This window comes from Oratosquilla oratoria, chromosome 1, assembly GCF_046742065.1.
Source record: "Oratosquilla oratoria isolate Oo_2021 chromosome 1, ASM4674206v1, whole genome shotgun sequence".
Lineage (NCBI taxonomy): Eukaryota > Metazoa > Arthropoda > Malacostraca > Stomatopoda > Squillidae > Oratosquilla > Oratosquilla oratoria.
This window is the reverse complement of record NC_134777.1, coordinates 64285143-64304830: the sequence shown is the minus strand read 5'-3', so window position 1 is coordinate 64304830 and position 19688 is coordinate 64285143. Positions and strand designations below refer to the sequence as shown.

The 19688-nt window shown below is 38.6% G+C and overlaps 1 protein-coding gene across 4 annotated transcripts in view; it reads left to right on the top strand.

Annotated features, from left to right (window-relative positions):
* Positions 1 to 8574: 8574 nt before the first annotated feature.
* Positions 8575 to 19688, top strand: part of LOC143033966 (apicoplast pyruvate carrier 1-like) — a 75801-nt gene continuing 64687 nt past the window's right edge. Inside the window, exons 1-2 of one of the 4 annotated variants that reach the window (XM_076199759.1) lie at positions 8575 to 8656; positions 14659 to 14790. In XM_076199759.1, coding sequence (XP_076055874.1) covers positions 8650 to 8656; positions 14659 to 14790 — 139 coding nt within the window. In that variant the 5' untranslated portion in view covers positions 8575 to 8649. Of the gene's footprint in view, positions 8762 to 8861; positions 8883 to 12896; positions 14545 to 14658; positions 14791 to 19688 lie in introns of those variants that run through there. The other 3 variants (XM_076199849.1, XM_076200005.1, XM_076199926.1) reach the window with 3 other exon arrangements.

The window sequence follows — 19688 nt, the reverse complement described above, 5'->3', positions numbered from 1 at the left end:
TAATACGGTACGATTTTATTCATCTAAGAGGCAGACTTGCCATGAAAGTGTTAGGATTATCATATTTCATCCGAGGTAAAGTTTAAATCTGTGGTGCACTTGATTCAGCTTGTTCTTGCTAACGCCATATAGTTTATCATTGGCTTCGCAATGACTTTACACATGTAATCACCACATGTCGCCTCGTCATGGGTCGGAAAGAAAGTTATGAAACACATGAAATCAAATAAACTATTTTAGTAACAAACAACGTGGAATCCTATAGTTCTTCAACTAATAAGATGATTGGACAGATGGACTCAGTCAGATGAGAATGCTGCAGTGGATATAATCTACTATGACTTTATGAAAGCTTTCGATAAGGTGCTACATAGAACACTTCTAGAAAAAATAAGAAGCTACAACATCGGAGAGAAGTGTTTGAAGTGGATAGGAGATTTTGTGGATTATAGAAAATAATATGTGGTTGTGAACAGCCAAAAATCAGAATGGCATGATGTGAAAAGTGGTGTCCCTCGGAGGTCTGTAATGGGACCATTATTGTTCGTCCTTCATATAAATGATTTACCAGAAGTTTTAAGAAATGGAAGCAAATATACTTGTACACAGATAATATCAAAATTTACAGGCAAATTAAAACCGAGGGGGACATGAAGCTTTTTCAAGGGGACATAGACTGTATGAAGCAATGCCATGGGCGGATAAATGGCTATTGCTGTTTCATCCAAAAAAATGTAAATTCGTGCGCATTGGAAATTGTAGTGCTAGAAACCATGGATATAACATGAATGAAAAGATGACAGAAATAAGCACAGAAAAGGATATAGGGGTAATAATCATGTGGCTTCACAGATTACTCTGCTACGCATAGGGGGTTAGCGTAACGAGTGCCCTCTTTTCTGGATTACGTAACGTAAACAACGCGGGGTTAAGGATCCACGGAGTGCTCGTCGCTAACGTTTATTGGCAATAGAAAACACGACTTTCTCATCTTCACACAACAGATGCTGCCATTGAAACCATGGCAGCAGACAGTAATTGGGAGGAAGAGTAGAAGTAGTAGATGAAAAAACGAGTAGGCCGCGAAGGGAGCGGGTATACAACTGAAGGCGTTTCAAACCACACTGGCTGGAGGCGTGACGTGACATCACACCACCGCAACCGGTTCTTACACACCTTCTTAAGTCTAATTCTTAAAGTGAACATTGTACAAATAATGAGATGCTATCTTGCAGCACAGCTTGCAGACAACTTACAACGATAGTATTCTTAAGCAGATGAAGCTTCTGCTCGCAGCATACTTAAATTAAAGCATTACAAAAAAAAAAAAACTTGAAACCTCTTCCGAGGGGAAACGAGCCTTACGACAAAAAGATATGTAAACATGGGGATACACGGACGTATAAAAAAGCCCCGTTACCTCTCGTAACGGCACACTCCCTTCCTAATTTTCTAGGGGGAAAAATTACCAAATCTATTGACCTAGCAACACAAGCTCAGAAATGGGTCTTACATATTCATGGGCTTTGTTGTTTACCACAACTCTTACTTGGACCTTCCTGACTAAATCATCCTTGCCAGGGAATACTTTGTTTACAATACCCAAGGGCCACTGTCCTTGGGGACACTCTTGATTTTTTACCAACACTACATCATCCACCTTTACATTTGGAGAGGAATTGACCCACTTTCTTCTGGGTTGCAAAGAGGAAAGATACTCTTTCTTCCATCTCTTCCAGAATTCCTCAGCAAGGTGATGGACATGCTTCCATTGAGATTTGTATACTGCCTTAATACCTATCTCTTCAGGAAGAGTTACAGGAATATCAGTTTTCTGAGTGAGAAGGATGGACGGAGACAAAATGAAAGGACTACTAGGGTCCGAGGAAACAGGAACTAAAGGTCCGGAATTCACGATCTTACATACTTCTGCAAAGAAGGTTACTAACACCTCATGTGTTAATGCCTTGGGGTGATGGTTAGTCAGTATCACATTCATGATGTTGCGGACTATCCCCACCATACGCTCCCATGCCCCACCCATGTGAGAAGCATGAGGAGGGTTAAACAACCAAGTGCAACCTTGACTTGACAAGAAACTATTGACATCACCACCTTCATCGGTAATGGCAAGCAAGTTCAGTGCTTTGACAGCACCTACAAAGTTCGTGCCTCTGTCAGAACGCATCATCTTAACTGGGCCACGAATACAAATGAATCTCTTTAAGGCATTAATGAAGGAAGAAGTACTCAATTCTTCTACAGTCTCTATGTGGATAGCTCTGGAAACAAGACAGGTGAACAGAACGCCCCATCTTTTACTTTCGAGGAAGGAACTTCTAGTGCGCCGAGTTTTTATATGCCAGGGGCCAAAAAGGTCAACTCCTACATAGGAAAATGGCGGATTGGGAGTAAGTCTATCGACGGGTAAGTCTCCCATCTTCTGAACACACACCTTACCTCTTACCCTTTTACAGGTGACGCATTTGGAAATGACCTTAGAAATGGTACGTTTCCCTCCCAAAATCCAGAAACCACCTGTACGGACGGCTCCTTCTGTAATCACTCTCCCTTGGTGGTGCACTGTCTCATGGTAGTGACGGATCAACAACAAGCCTAAATGGGATTCCTTTGGAATAATAATAGGCCTTGCAAGCATACCCAGTATATCACCGCCTTGACTCAACCTGCCTCCTACACGAAGTAGGCCCTTCTGGTCTAAATAAGGAGACAGAGATGCAATGGGACTGGAAGGAGGTAAACAAACCCTATTTGGAGTATGAAAACAAGTATGGGTCCCATATTTGCTGAAACACATTGAAGCTGTGGAAGGAATGCAGAGGAGAACAACTAAGCTGGTACAAATTTTAAGAAACTGAATTATGAAGAGATTGAGGAAACTGAAACACCTACCCACACTAGCATATAGACGTGCACGAGACGATATGATTGAATCATGATCCTGACAGGAGTATACGATACGGAAGTATGCCAAGATATTTTAGTACTATGGGAAAATTGCAGAACCAGAGGACATCCTATGAAAATAGTGAAGAAAAGATCAAAATTGGACAAAAGGAAGAACTCATTTTGTAAGACAATGGTAAACAATTGGAATGCATTACCCAAGTATGTCATAGACTCAAAATCCGTTATCAAATTTGAGAGTAAGTTAGATAAAGCATGTGGCAACCAAGATTAAATATATAACTTTAGAGCTAAAATTCAATATAAGAATATAATTCAAACTGATACCACCACTTATTCAGTTCAAAGCTCAGAGCTCGATTTACAGGCCAAAGGGCCTCTTCCAGAAGACTACTGTAAGAAACTGTAAGATATAATTGCATTTCGCTTTATTTTTATATTTGTTTTCCCTATAGGACGGGAAGAGAATTCCAAAGCTATCCGCCCTTATAATTTTCTATGATTGTATACGAGCCGAAGAAAATTGTATTAAGGAGTAACTATATAATATTTGTTTGTTTAACAAGAGAGAAAATGTGCATGCAGGCCTACTTACCGATCTATAATTCAGTTGTTCCTCCTTGTCATCTGTTTTCATAGTTTAGTAACTGTGCACCTTCTCTCTTGATGAGCACAAAATATTTTAAAATGACTAATTACCCCACCGGACTCCACCGGATCGCACCGGACTCCATCGGACCGCGCACAAAATATTTTAAAATGACTAATTACCCCACCGGACTCCACCGGACCGCACCGGACTCCATCGGACCGCACCGGACTCCATCGGACCGCACCGGACCTTTACACAAGCTAAAACCTACCCCACCGGAGGTGGAGATTCATCGTTGGTCAAATGGAATGTGTATTTTGACAGTTTGACCAGTGGTATAAAATTTGGCTCATACCTACCCCACCGGATCGAGTTTCTATCACTCGAGGTACCGTAGGCCTAAAACCCCAACGATCGAGAACCTGAGTCAATTCGAGTCCGAGTTTCGTCTGACCTCTACCCTTTGATCTGTCCATGGAGGTCTTAATAATACCTCCATGATCTGTCCATGGAGGTATTATATACCTCCATGATCTGTCTGACATGGGTGATCCTACCGGAGTTGATATAAAACTCCAATTCGGGCATAGATCTCTGAGTCAACGAGGTACGCAAGCTACTTCACCACGGCAAGGTATCAGACTCATTGAAGTAGAAGAAAGGAAGAACAAAGAACAATTAAAAGCAAGTTTGACCACTCCATTTATTCACATTAATCACAGGGTTTGAAGATATTTATTTCTTAAGATGATTACAGCACATCAGCAAGTTTGACCACTCCACGGAGTTAATAACATTAAAAGCAGATTAGAACACAAAAGGATAAAATCGTAAAATGTAATATTCAACCAGATTCGTATTCTATGTATTCCGTCCATCAGTTCAATAAAGTCACGATCGAATCACCTTAAAGTTCGAGGCGAACACGTTTACTTTTGGGTGTGAATGTCTTGGCGTTGACTTTCCTCTTCCGTTGTCCTGGCTTCTTCTCAGCACTTGGTGTATGGGGCACTTGGAGCAGACCATTCGTCGATGTGACCGGGGCGTCCTTCTGTGGGATCCTTGCTCTTAGAAATTTCCTGGTTGCTCTGTCCTTCTGTTCCTCGGTCATCGCTGCCCATTTGGCGTAAGGGATGGCATGAGATTGGTAATGTTCAGACAGTCTGTAATTACCGCGTCCAACAAGTGCCCGTTTCACGTCTGTGTACATTGCAGTGATTATGTCATACAGAGTGTCTATGAGTCTGTCTGCCGGTTGTGCCTTCCAGTTTACTGCATTTTTCAAGATGGGGTTCCCTGACTCAGCGTTGTTGTTGGTCCATTTTAGGTCGGCACAATGGCTTTTGGCGACGTTCTTCCGATGGTCTTCTAAAAGTGGGAGGAGTTGTCGGCTAAGTTAGTTTGCCAGTATGCTTTATTTTTCCTTTTTTTCATTGTGCAAGTCAACACTGATTAGTTCACATCGAATCCGAGAAAAAAAATCGTGATAATCCTTCAGAGTGGACGTCCCGTGTAAAAACATTGGTCCAAAAAATATAGGGTGGTCTTTTGTATCTGTTCTGATGACTGCGCGATTCTTAAATGTTGTAGTTGTGACAAACACCTCTCCCAAATTAAAAGTTCTGTCTACCCCAAGGACACTTCCTCCAGTACAACAGAAGCACTTCAGGTCCTCAACTTGATCATCGGTATACAGTATTATGCATGGAACCTTGTTTTTTGAATGCGTTACGCCTTGAACAAATGGGTGGCTTTGAGTCATGTTGGTCGCTTTCAGGATATGATCCGCAAAATTCTTTCTGTATTCCTTGTCTTGATCCTTCTCTGGTCGTTCTTTCCTTTTATCATGATATTTTTTATTTCGTATCTGTTTGGAGTCTCGTGGTGCATCCTCTAATGGTCCTTCGATGAGTAACCGGTTGTAAACGGTCATAACTGGGTTGGATTTTGCTAACTCTCCTATGGTTTGAAGCACGTGTCCCGGTGTCCTTTGATAGTCATCCGTAGCGTTTTTGCAGTTACCATGTGGTTGAAGGCCAGGGTGTTTTCCAACGTATTCTACAAGTGCTATCGGCTTTTTTTTCACAAAAATGTGGTGGCGACTTGGTGACAATTGTGACTCTCCTCTTGAAAGTGGCGTCCTTCTTCAGTTTGTTATATAGTCTATAGACTTCGAAGATCTCATCCTCAGACGGCTGTGGTTGTAATGGGACATAGACTCTTTTCTTGTTGATCATCTTTTCGTAACAATATGCGCCATCACTTTGATACAGTCGGCGTAGTTTCTCTTGCTCTATCAAATGAGGTACCGTTGTACAGTTGCCACTGCTGCTAAGCCAGACCCCACAGGCTTGGTGGCGAACGTTTGAAAAGTGGAACGAAGTGGTTTGGAGAAAACTGCCTGACCGAGGTGGGCGTGAGCAACTGCGACCTATCACTGAACTCAAAGCGTAAATGTGCGTCATCTCTGAATAGTGTCCTGTCTCCCGTACGGCAGCCAATATGTCCTCGCACATCCCTGTCAAGATGCGGTCATCGTGAATGAAGTCTTTGAAGTCCTCATGCTGTCTGTCATACGTCGCCCGGTTCTCCATTATCTCTGGTGCTGTTAATAAACGTAGCAAAATGTGGTAGGTCTCACACCCGTACAATGCCAAGGAAACAGCCCGATACAAACAATTTCCGTCCCCTCCAACTGCCTTGGGTACATAATCTTGCAGCACAATTGGATGGAACAAGTCCAGGATTCTGACAGATACCTGGTCTGTTTTGGTGCCAATCGTTATTTGGAACACGGGTACTGGACTTTCCTTCCTCGACGAGACATGGTTCAACTTTCTGACAGAAAACAACTCAATTATGCGAAAACAAAATGTTCAAATAAAAAGCGGCTTACGGAAAATCCAGTCAACTCAGTAAAGTGCACCAAGGTAAGTTCAAATGAACCAAGAACGAAACTAAGAAAGATAAAGGCAAATCGGAAGGCGCAAAATTATGACGTAAAGCAACCAAATTATAAATGCAAAATCAAACCAAGAAGCAATATGGAAAATTCGGGAAATGAAATCTGTCAAATCAAACCTTATTCCAATCCAAGCAGTGGTCGTTTATATCGGAGAAGCTGAAAATCGGTCTTTCTTCGAAGAAATCGAGAGTGAGAATGAGAAAAGACAGTTTCCGGGCCTTTATTTACATGGACTGAGACACTTCAGCTTGGATACTTGACAGCAAAAGTAAAGTGACAGCTCAAGCTCTGATGCCAAAATACTGAATAAAGTTCAAATATGTGACGATTTGAGATGAAGGTCGCCTTTGACAAATTACCTGAATAAAGTTCAATTAAGGGCCTGTTAATTGACCAGTTAACTGAATAAAATTCAAAGTGAGGACGTTCTGGGGTAAAAGGGGCAATGTCACAGGCTGTTAATTGACCAATTGACTGAATGACGTTCAAGCAAGTGACTTTCTGAGGTAAAAGTCAGTGAAAGTGGCAATATGGCACCGTTTATTGAATATTAACTGAGATAAAAGTCACTGTTAACTGACCGGCCAAATCAAATCAATGATTAAGTGACGTTCAGAGATGAAAGTGCGATGGAGGATGATTTACCGAATAAATTCAAATAGAAATAAAACGAAGTGATTATTCGCCCGTATACGGTCGAACAGTGCATATTTTTATTGTTATTCCACCGTCAGTATACGGTTGTCCAAGAACAATGATTAGAGAGGTTGAGATTTCACTACGTAAACGAAAACGAATACTACGTATAATGTACAAGGTCACGTGAACAAGTACACTGAATTCTAATGTTAAATATCCGTATAAGGATACGGATACGTGATAAGTTTGAAATCTCAACCTCACTATTATCATGGAGATGCTATTATTATTCGCCCGTATACGAATAATTGGTATTGGTACTATCAGAATCAGATAAATGTTTATTGTTCCGTATAAAACATTGATGTACATTTTATTCAGGTAGAAGTACAATAAAATAAGCCTCCGGTGCGGTCCCATACAAACTCTCTCGAACCTCTCGGCATGCAACGTCAAGTGGTGTTACAAATACAAGTCATGTGCAAACTGTCAAAATACACATTCCATGCTAACCTACGATCAATCTCAACCTCCGGTGGGGTAGGTATAAGCTTGGATAAAGGTCCGGTGCGGTCCGATGGAGTCCGGTGCGGTCCGATGGGGTCCGGTGGAGTCCGGTGGGGTAATTAGTCAAACCCCTTACTAGTAGCTAGCTCACTCCTGTAAAAGGTATAGAGTTGAGTTGAGAGTCTTTTATGCCTTTCTCTGCAATGCTCTGAAACTTTTCCCCGTGATGTCTTCCCACCTATTTATGGCATGGACGTTTTAAACACAGGGAACTTTTTGACATTTTCCCTACATCAATATTTGACTTTTAATTGAAATGCTGTTAATTCTTTTCTTCCTGAAGTGACCATCTGTTTTTATCTTTTTTTTTTTTCGTCACCCATAAAAAAATCTGCTCAGTAGCCCATCTGCCTAGCATTCCACTTCTGTACCAAGTACCAACTGAACTATTTCGCCTCCTCGTAGTCCTTAGGTATGGCCAAGTTTTTACAAAATATTATAATGAAATGCCGTACCAAATTATTTTTCCAAGATCAAGGTATACAGTCAAACCACATGATCCACACATTGTATCTTTCTATTTCTAAAACCGTATTGATTGTCGGATATTGTTACAAATTGTAAATTGTTTCTTTAAATTGTTAACCATGATCTTGTAATTGTATACGGAAAATTGTCATCCTATCACCATTAGTATTCATTCTATTTTATCTAATATTCAGTATAAGTAAACAAAACTTGAGTATTTTTCTTCGGAAGAGAAATCTATATATTTTGATATTTCCTGTTAAGATATTGTTATTTTCCATTACAACCATGATAAAGCTCTGCATTAATTGCTAGTAGTCTATAGTGAGATACTAGTGACATCTATGAAACAGACGTCCAAGCTCTTGCTTGCTTGCAAAATGTTATTGTCTAGCTTTCCTATCTTAAGTTGTCATGTTATGTGATGGATCCGTGACGTCAAATGTTTTGATAATTTTCCCGGTTGCTTCTGTCAGCTGTTCCTGATAAGATGTGTCGTAAGAGTATTTTTGTGTTTACCTGAGGCTGTTATTGAGGATATACAATCTGAAATAGCACAGTGGCTCTTGCTATAGTGGACTCGATAACGCAACTTTTAGCAGGTGGATCTGTTGCGGTTGTCATAGTATAAAGTGACTAGTCACTAGCTGGTGCACTGTTTGTTTTACGAACTAATAAAAGTTTAACACATCGTGTTATATGAAATATCAAAGTGTTTCACAGGTGAAACTATGATCAATTTCATACTGACCTGTCATAATAAGAAAATATGCATAATTTAAAGAACAGTGCAACCAAAATAGTAGTGAAAGTTGTGGCAGTGATGTAGTTTCTAAATATGCTGTCTAGTGTGACAGGTGTCTGTTACCTGTAATTCGTGGAGCATATTTTTGCAAGTTCTTAGGCAGTGAGGCACTGCTGGAGTATAGTGGTCTTGTCAGTTTAGAAAAAAATTCTCTCCCACCCTTCTTGTGGTAAACATACAGTAGTTGGGTAAATTACACAAATCTATTTCTATAATTTTGACGTCATCTAAATTTCATAATTATAATACCCTCATTTGCTATCTTACCAACACCATCTGAGTCCTATTGCTGTTGAGGTGGTCTGCCTAGGATCAGGGCAGTAAGCCTTTGCTGGCTCATGTTGTGCCCCCCATTTGTCTTATTAACGGATCTATTTTGGCCTTAAAATAAATCCATTCAATGTGCAGCAACTGCCTCTCTTGGCAGATTGTTCCACTCATTAACAATTCTATTAGAAAAAATGCTTCCTGTGTCAAGCTGTGGTTGTTATTTAAAGATTTTCAAGTCTCTTTGATCCCTTTCTAAAGATATGTATCACATTTGCCATCCTCCAACCATCTGGTACTTTTCCAATCTTCAAACTACTCTTAAAAATATAACTTAGTGGTTGTGCTGCTAGTCCTCCAAAGTTCTTTAACACTGCTGGATGTACATTGTTATCTCCTGGTGATTCCCCGGGATTTAATTTATGTAGGATCATAATTACACCCTGTGTAGATAGATCCACCTCTTGTAACATTTTGTTACTTGTACCATTATAGACCATTCTTGGTTTAGGAATATTTGCAGTAGATTCCTCTGTGTACACTGTGGAGGAATATTTGTTTAAGCTCTCAACCATCCTCTCATCCTCAGATACCATGTCTCCATTCTCATCCTCCAGTGGTCCAACACTTTCTTTTGTCTTCATTTTACTTTTGGCATATCTGTAATATGCTTTTAGATCTTTTTTTACTCTTTTAGCTATCTTAGATTCGTATTTCCTTTTGGTTTGCCTGATGAGGTGTCTTGCTCTATCCATGGCCCTTTTGTACCTCAAGTACCGGTAGTCCTCATAGTGGTCTGTCTCCTGAAATTGTTTCCGCCACTGAAATTTATTTTTCCTTGCCTTCAATATATCTCTATTCCACCACAATGGTTTCCTTTTCTTATTCTCACACCTCTTTGTCAGTACATAGAGCTTTACTATGTCATATTCTTTGACAAATACATTCTACATTGCTGAAACTTCTCTGTCTTTGAACTTCTCTTTCCATTGTATTTTTACAAATTCTTTTCTCATATCCTTGTACTTGGCATTCCTATAATCAAAATATTATTCTTTCCAAATTACTTTTCTCCCATCAGTGGAAATGTTGAAACTCACTACATTATGATCATTTGACCCTAGGGGTGCCGTTACTTGTACACAGTCTACCAATGTTGGGTTTGAGCTTATCACCAGATCTAGAATATTTCCCCCTCCTGTTGGTTGCTTCACATGCTGAGTAAGAATTTGTCCATCACTAGATTTAGGAAGGCTTTGCCTTCTCTTTCTGCTTGTAACAAGTCCCATTTGATGGAACTATGATTGAAGTCCCTGCATACAATTACTTGGTTAAATCTCTCACAACTCTCCTCTATCTTATTATATAGATTTCTCTCATCTTTTTCTGTGGCTGATGTATTATGATAGCATACACCCAACACGATATCCCCATTTTCCTCTTTAATTTTACACCAGACTGATTCTGTATCATCACTCATTAAATCTTCTAAAGCACTTGCTATCCTTTCATTTTTGAAATATGCCACACAGCCACCTCCTTTCCTATTCATTCTGTCCTATCTTATCATATCATATCCCTGTAAACTGATTTCTGCATGAGATATACCAATATTTGCCCATGACTGTTATCAATATTGTATCGGAATTCTCTTCATATACCATTTCTTCTAACTCCAACATTTTATTCACAATACTTCTGGCATTCAAAAGCTTACAAGTTAGCACCCCAATTTGTTTTTTATAAGTCTGCATAGTACTATTAGTCATGTGATATGGCCTCAAACTATTTACACAATTTACATTCTGTGTCTGTTCTAAACCACTCAAGTCTGGGTCTGGGAATTCCTCATAGCCATGCTTAACTTCTGTTCTGATGTTCCTGGTCTCTGAACTTGTTCTGCCAGCATTATTTCTCTGTCTACAATCTTTCCTCACCTTATCACTAAGTTTTTTCCCCCTTGGTTTCTTCTGTGCTTAAGCTCCTTCCTCAACTGGAGAGATGAGAGTGCTGATATGATTTTATTTTATTTGAATTTGATTACTTTTTTCTTTTTTCTTTCTTATATATATATATATATATATATATATATATATATATATATATATATATATATATATATATATATATATATATATATATATATATATGTATCTCAAGTACCTAACATCCTCATCTCTGATTTTGCTGAGGGCTCTGAACATATTTCGGAAATTCTAAGGTCAATCTGAACAACTGTTCGAGATACAACTTCAGATATTTTGAGGTCATATGAGAGGTCACTAACATTTGGTGACCAATAATTAAGGTAATAAAAGTCGTAGTTATATGAATGTATATATATATTTAGAATCAGAAAAAGACAAGGAATTCAAATATCAGAGTTTTAGAACTCTAAATTGAAAAATAAAGATTCCCACTTTAGCAAAAATTAGAGGTTAGGATTTGACCCCTGGAATATCAAAATTTAAAAAATATATATATAAATGAGAAAAATGAAGGCATAAACTTTGGCCATTAGAATCAATAAAAAAAAAGTATGTTTATGCTAGTATTTTTCATATAATTAACACAAGTGTGAAAAATATGTACAGTTGACAGACAACATATAAATATGACACTCACTTATGCGTTGATTATATGAAAAATACTAGCATAAACAAACTTTTTTACTGATTCTAATAGTCAAAGCTTATGCCTTAATTTTTCTCATCTATGTATATATATTTTTTTCAATTTTGATACCCCAGGGGTCAAATATTGACCTAAATATTTGCTAAAGGGAGTTTTTTTTTTTTTTTTTTTTTTTAAACTAGAGTTCTAAAACTTGGCATTCCTATAATCAAAACATTGTTCTCCCCAAATTGCTTTTTCCCCATCAGTGGAAATACTGAAACTCACCACATGATCACTTGACCCCAGGGGTGCCATTACTTGTAACACATAAGTGTGAAAAATATGTACAGTTGATGCTCACTTATGTGTTAATTATATAAGAAATACTTACATAAACAAACTTTTTTTTTTACTAATTCTAATAGTCTAAGCTTATGCCATCATTTTTGTCATATATATATACATATATATATATATATATATATATATATTTCAATTTTGATACTCCAGGAGTCAAAGTATGTACAGTTGACAGACAACATATAAATATTTGCTAAAGTTGATTTTTTTTTTTTTTTTTTTTAAAAATAGAGTTCTAAAACTCTGATACAGATTGACTTCTCATTAACGGACTAAAAGAGGGGTAACAGTGTCCGTTGATTTGGAGTGGTTTTTGGGTGGCATAGTGATTGCACAGCACTAAGCTACCAGAAGAGGCTGGACGACCGTGTAGTGAACAGCTGCCCAGGATCTAACTCTTCACCCCATACCATACAACACATAATGGAAGACTGCATTATACACAATCATGCACGCAAACAACACAACATACACTCTATAAAGGATTTGTGGGAAAACCCAGTTTCGGCTGTGGCATTCCTTGGGGAGATGGACTGCCCGGACAACAACAACAACAACAACAGCACCAAAAACACCGAAAACACAGCTAAAACACCATAAACACAGCTAATTAATGTCCGTTAATGAGAGGTCAATCTGTATTTGGATTCCTTGTCTTTTTCTGATTCTAAATATATAGTATACAATTATATAACTGACTTTTATCACCCTAGTTATTGGTTGCCAAATGCTAGTGACCTGTCACATGACCTCAAAATATCTGGTTATATATCCTGAACAGTTGTTTGGATTGACCTTTAAATTTCAGAAATGTGTTTAGAGCCCTAAAACTACAACCTGTAAACCAAATTTCAGTAAAATCGAAGAGATGAGGGTGTTAATTTGAATTTTTTGTTGATCTCACAGAGAATGCCCCTTAAATGAGAGTGGAGAGAATTTTGGAAGATATAATTATTGTGGTGTTGGGAGATCTAAATGATGGAGTAGGAGGTGAGCCAATACCTCATATGGAATAGTATGGAGGTGCAGGAAGGAACCATAGCAGGGAGATGTTACATGAGTATTTTGTAAGAGAAATGATAGCAAAAATTTTTCAAATATATGTGGGCCAAAGTGGCAGATAGGAAGGTAGTTGAGAGGTTGTGAACCTAATAAATCCTCAATAGGGATTCGTCAGTCATACCCATTGTTTGCAATTTTTCAAGGTAAAAAAATCAAAAGAAAGTTTTACTATTAAATGAAAGATAGCATAGAGAAGTATAGGAAAACCAAATATTAATCAATCATTTACCTTAGATCATGTGGGGTGGTGTAGCAAAGTTGTTCATCTTGTCACTTGGAGGCAGTGGGCAGTGAGCATTGGTCATACATGAATGCAGTCCAGACTTTTCTACTTCTACTACTTTTTTTTATCACTCATATTCCTCACTACTGCTGCTTGAATCATCCACTGTTTCTTCCTTTTCATAGGAATTGTTTTTGTGTAAGTTTTCGTACATCTTACACCATGAGAAGTAGAGGGTTGCGGGTTGCAAGATAACAGACCTGCCTCTTCCATGATGTCTGAAAAGAACTAAGGATGCATGGGTGGATAGGTCTAGTGTGTGGACTTGTACACCCTAAGTTGCCAAACTTCATTGACATATGGGAGTGGAATGTAGACTGCCAAGTTAAAAGAAAAAAAGACTTTAAATCATATAATGTATATCGCAGTTACATGCTGCTCATCATGTGATGTATATCACAGTTAAAGAGTTAATGGGCTATGTAGTGGTGCCCAAAAGTAGGAATGGGAGGGTTCTGGACATAAACGTATTCAGAACAGAGGGCAGAAGGGAAATTGGGAATAGAGTTAAATCAAGGGGTGAGAAAAAGGAGGGAGGTAGAGAAGTGCTGAAGGTGAGCAAATTGAATTAAAAAAGAGAGTACTAGGTGAAACTGAAGGAAGTATTGAGTGTAGTGAAGGGTAAGAACGAAACATGAATAGAGGAAGAATGGGTATGGTTTAAAGAGGAAGTGCTAAAGTGAACAAAGATTGTGATATGAAAAGGATGGGAGGGAAAAGAGGTCAAAGTGATAAATGAGCAACAATGGAATTGGGCAGTTCAAGTAGCCAGAAAGGTTTATGGGAGATTGGACATGTGCATTGCTGGCCAGATGCTGCATGATAGAAAGCATTAAAGAGGAAACCAAAGAAAAGCTAAAGAAACAGAAATTTGCAAGAGCTACATGGCAGTGGTTGGTACAGAACAGAAAGTGGAGAAACAATGTAGAGAAGTTTTTCAAGAGTGACATGGGAGAGGTTGGGGTAGTCTGTTAACTTATGGAAGAAGTTAGGTGAGGCCTTTGGTCAGTTGCTTCATCGATTGATAGATTGGTTGATCAGTTGATCAGATTTACATTCAAGTGTGTGTATCAATGATTGATTTTATGTTTACTTCTTCTTTACAGTTCCAAGGCAGGTGGTGTTTCATAGACTAAGAATGTGGAGTCTACAATGTATACCAGCAAAATCAAAGGCTGTGGGTGCTGTGATTGGTGGCATATTGATTCACCTTACTTTAGGAAACTTGTACACCTTTGGTGAGTAAATATATTTGATCTTATAATAAGAAATCAGGAACAAGCAATGCAAAAAGAATTGCAGTGCAGTAGAAATTATTCTATTGTGTAGTGCAGTGTGTTGGTTCCAATTTTTTTTTTTTTTTCTTTCTTTCTTTCTTTCCTAAAAGAAGAAGAATAACTGATCCCTTTTGGTTGGATGTGATGCATTTTTTTTTTCCTAGATAGGTAAGCTAGCTTAGCTTTGATAGTTTTAAGGCAAACTCATTTCAGGAATAGAACCAAGGATGACCATTAGGACACTAACCCTTTCCTATAGTGAAATTAATAGATTTTATTCTGGCTAATGCCAGGCTATTTTACTCATTTTAGAGAACATTGCCAGGAAAATCCAAGTTAAAGTGGCATACTTGACAGATTTCTTTTCAGCTGATGCAAAACAGTTTTATTCAGTTTATGCTGGTATTTCTTAATGTGGAGTAAACTAAAAACAATCATCTGCATTTCAGTAGCTGGGTCCACCCTTTTTTCTGTTTGTGTTAATTTTATATACTGAGCAAAATTTGATGTAGCCCGAAGGGATTTCTCCCCGTCTTCTCCTTTTATGCATGGGGGGACGGAGAGGGGGGTCGCCGATTTAATGAAGCGGCCTTGCTGTGGATGTGCTGTGTCTTGTGACACTGCTTCTGACCCAGGGCAGTGGACAAGGTGCAGGGATGACCCGTCATCCAGGAGGTGCTAAGATAAGAGGGAGGGTGGAGGGGTGTGGAGTGTATTCAGGGATGGAATGGGTGGGAATGATTTTATGCCTTTTCCTTTTTGGCTACCTCCCTTGTAAGGGGAAAAAAGCCTTGGTATATGTATGTATGTACCACTGGACTCACTGTGCTTAGGTGATATAGCCTAAGGTCAAATAATACATGAGTTCAAATCTAAATGTGATAATTGGAAATCAAGGATATAGATTAAGTTGGAACTGTATATGAATTTGAGTCTGTGTATGTTAGAAAGATAGAGAATAGAGATGGGACACAACAAGTCCAGCTCCTTTCCTGTATAGAAATATTAGGTAAATACTTATGTCTTTTGTTTGAGTACTACTTAGTTTATTTTCTCTTTACTATGTATGACCTACAGTCTAAGTCAAAATGTTTGGCACAAGAGAGTTGCTGCAATAAAAAATCCATAATAAACCAAATACAGGTACTTACCCCCTCTCTAGTACTTTATTGAGCACCTTCTCACTTGACACACTTGTCAGGGCACCTAGGGACAGACTCAGTAAGGTGTTGGAGCCACTGAGGGTCAATATTGTTCCAAATGTTTTGGATGACTGCTTTGAGCTGAGGGATTGGTAATGTGTCACGGTCACATAACTTGTTTTTCATTAGCACCCACAATAGGGATGTGACTTTTTTTTTTTTCAAATTTTTAATTTTCTGATGTTGCATTTCATGAATCTTTGGCTCCACATTAGTTTTTTTTCTATGTTATTTTGTTTTGGTTATGGAAAAATCTTCCACATCCAACATCACATCATATTTGCTGTACATAAGAAGTGAGGGCATGAGGGGGTATCAGCAGTAGTATTGGTAGCAGCTGTCTGAAGTCAATTTTGCTAGCTGTAGTTTTGAGTGTGTGCTGTGTAGACAAAGAAAGTGACTTTACAACTCTATAGTGTAAAATAGGTGGATAATGAATAGTTACATATTACTGGATAGTAGATACCTTTTGTGCAGTATAATGAAAAATCAAAATTGGTATAGATACTCTTTGCAGCAGCTACTGTATTCTCCATTCTTATTTTTCATTGCATGTATTATGTTTTCAGATTCAAATATGTCTTAAAAGTAAATTATCCAAATTAGCGGTGGAATTAGCTGGAAAGAAATGGATACAGAATTTGACAACTACAAAATGTCATCCAAGCATATCAGAAATGAAAGAGGACATAAATGAGATCATTTGCAGAATGCCTTTGAACAGGGACATTGTTGGTAGATTTTTGTGGTTGTACAATGAACTCAAAGGGTGAGCAGACCAAATAAGGAAGATATCTCAAGAATTGCTGAAGATTTGGGGGAAACTTGCTTCCCTCTTCTTTCTAAGCAGCAAGTTTCAGTAAAGGTTGACAAAATAGTGAGTGTTGGAAAAATATAGAAAGTGGCAAAATGAAAAATTTGAAAGAAATCTCACTCATCTTTTTGATATTACAAAACTGAATGGAAACTGGCTTTGCAGTGAAGACAAAGAACTTTACAGAAAACAAATAGAATCAGGAGGCTGAGTGGAATACATGACTGAGAAAGTCAATTATCCATTCTTCAAAATGGCCAAGAAACTCATCAGAACCACCAACAATGCAAGTACAAAGTTGAGTAGTAGTAGTGAAGAAGAAAATAACAGCACTGGTTCTTATGTTGCAGAAGAGTTTCCTCTCATGAAACAAAAGTATCACACCACAACAAAAGTGTCCTTGTCAACAAGGAAAGCATCAAATGTTCTTCAAAACTTGACTGAAGAAGTGATAGATGTTCCCACACCATCACAAATGGGAATTTGGCATCAAGTGATCAAGGATGCAGAAAGAGCCAAGAACCGGCTTAAAGAAATTATTGGTGAAGAGGAATTTAGCTTCCATTTTGATGGGAAGAGAATTGACAATAAAGAATATCAAGTGGTCTGTGTAAAGAATTCTGCAAGAACTCTTCGCCCCAGCATTTTGGCTTGTGAAAGCAAATCAGATGAGGACACCTTTATCCCACTGCAAGCCCTGGTAGAATACAATGCATGGAGGAGTGTCAAAATTATTATTTCCGACACCACAGCAGACAATACAGACCACCAAAGTAGAATTGTTGTTAGACTTCAGAGACAGTTCAAACAAAAAGGACTAGAAGAGCTTCAGTTTATTGGATGCCAGCATCATATTCTCGACTTGGTTCAATGACACATGATGGATTCCTTTTTCTCAACAAAATCACAGTCACCCAGCATCAACTATTATTTATTGATGGTGTTTTGGCAGGCTATAATAACTTAAAAAAAAGCTATTCTGGTAGAGAAATGATGCCAACATGAGAAAACACTGGATGGAGAGATGGCTTCAGGTTTCTTTTTGAACTCTGTGAAGCATATGAATACTACCACAGATGATACAGAAATGGCTGTCCCCTCATATTCACTCATTCCACCTCTGCCTTCCACACTTCTTTTACTAATCTTCACTCATTCTTTCCATGTGTCCAAACTATCCCAATACTCTTTCATCAACCCTATCTCCCAGCTCCCTTTCCACCCCTGTTCTCCTCCTCACCTCCTCATTTCTCACTCTATCTAGCCTAGTAACCCCTATCATACTTCTCAGACATTTCATCACAAACACATTCAAACTCCTCTCTTCCTCTCTTATGTTCCATGTTTCTGCCCCGTACAGTGCTGTTGGCACAATCACTCCTTCATATAACCTCCTCTTAGCATCCATTCCCAGATGTCTATTTCTCATTACACTTTTTAATCCACCAAGGCATTTACTCGCTTTTCTCAATCTACATTCTACCTCCACCCCTACTCCTCCCTTTCCTGCCACATTTGCACCCAAGAATCTAAAACTATCCACTCCCTCCAGTCTTTCACCCTCTATGCTCACTTCCAGCCTGCTGTCACTCTCTCCCCTTGTACATCTCATCACCTTACTTTTACCCATATTTATCTTCAGCTTCCTTCTTTCACACACCTTCTCAAACTCTGTCACTAACTTCCTCAATCTCTCCTCTGATCCTGCTATAAGCGCAGTGTCGTCAGCAAACAACAACTGGCTCACCTCCCACTTCTCTCCATTTTCTTTAATCATCTCCAACCCCTGACCCACTACCCTTGCATTCACCTCTCGCACCACCCCATCCATGTAAAGATTGAACAGTCAGGGCAACATAACACATCCCTGATGAAGTCCCACCTTTACCTCAAACCATTCACTCTCTCCAACATTGGATGGAGAGAGAGATCAGAACAGGGTTTGGGAATGGAGTCAGAAATGGGAAGTGGACTGAAACATTAAAAAAAATGTAGCATAATGGAATTTGGAAAAAGTAAAAAAAAAAAAAGGATATCAGGACACTATGAAATTGAAAAAGAAGTAAAGAAAGAGGGATCTGAAAAAGACCTGGGGGTGATCACCATAAAAGATATATCCCCTGACAATATATATAAACAAAATGTTGGCAACACCTATAACTTCCTAAGATCAATAAAAGTGGCTTTTACTTGGATGAAGAAATGGTAAAGAAAATACTAGTCACATTGATAAGACCTAATTGGAGTACACAGTGACACTATGGCCCCCAACTATGAAGATGGCTCCAACACTATCAAAACTCTCATATGAAGATTGTTAAAATTGGAGTTGCTGACTCTGGAACAAAGAAGAGAAAGAGGTGACTTGTTGACCATCTACAGAATTATGAAAGGCATGGAAGTCCTTGATAGAGAAGACTTACTAAATTGGGATAAGAGAAACACAAGAGGACATGGAAAGAAGCTCAAAAAGGACAATTATAGAAGAGACCTGAAAAAGAACAGCTTTCCCCACAGAGTGGTGGATGTATGGAACATATTAGATGAAACAACAGTGTGTGCAAAAACAATACAAGAATTTAAGAGCAAACTAGATATGGAGAGATACAAAGATGGGACACCATGAGCATAGCTCCCCTTCCCGTAAGATACAACTAGATAAATACAACTAGGTAAACTGGGTAAATACAATGTCCTCTTAGTATCCATTCCCAAATGTCTATTTCTCATTACACTTTTTAATCCACCAAGGCATTTACTCACTTCTCTCAATGAACATTCTACCTCCACCTCTACTCCTCCCTTTCCCACCACATTTGCACAGAAGTATCTAAAACTATCCA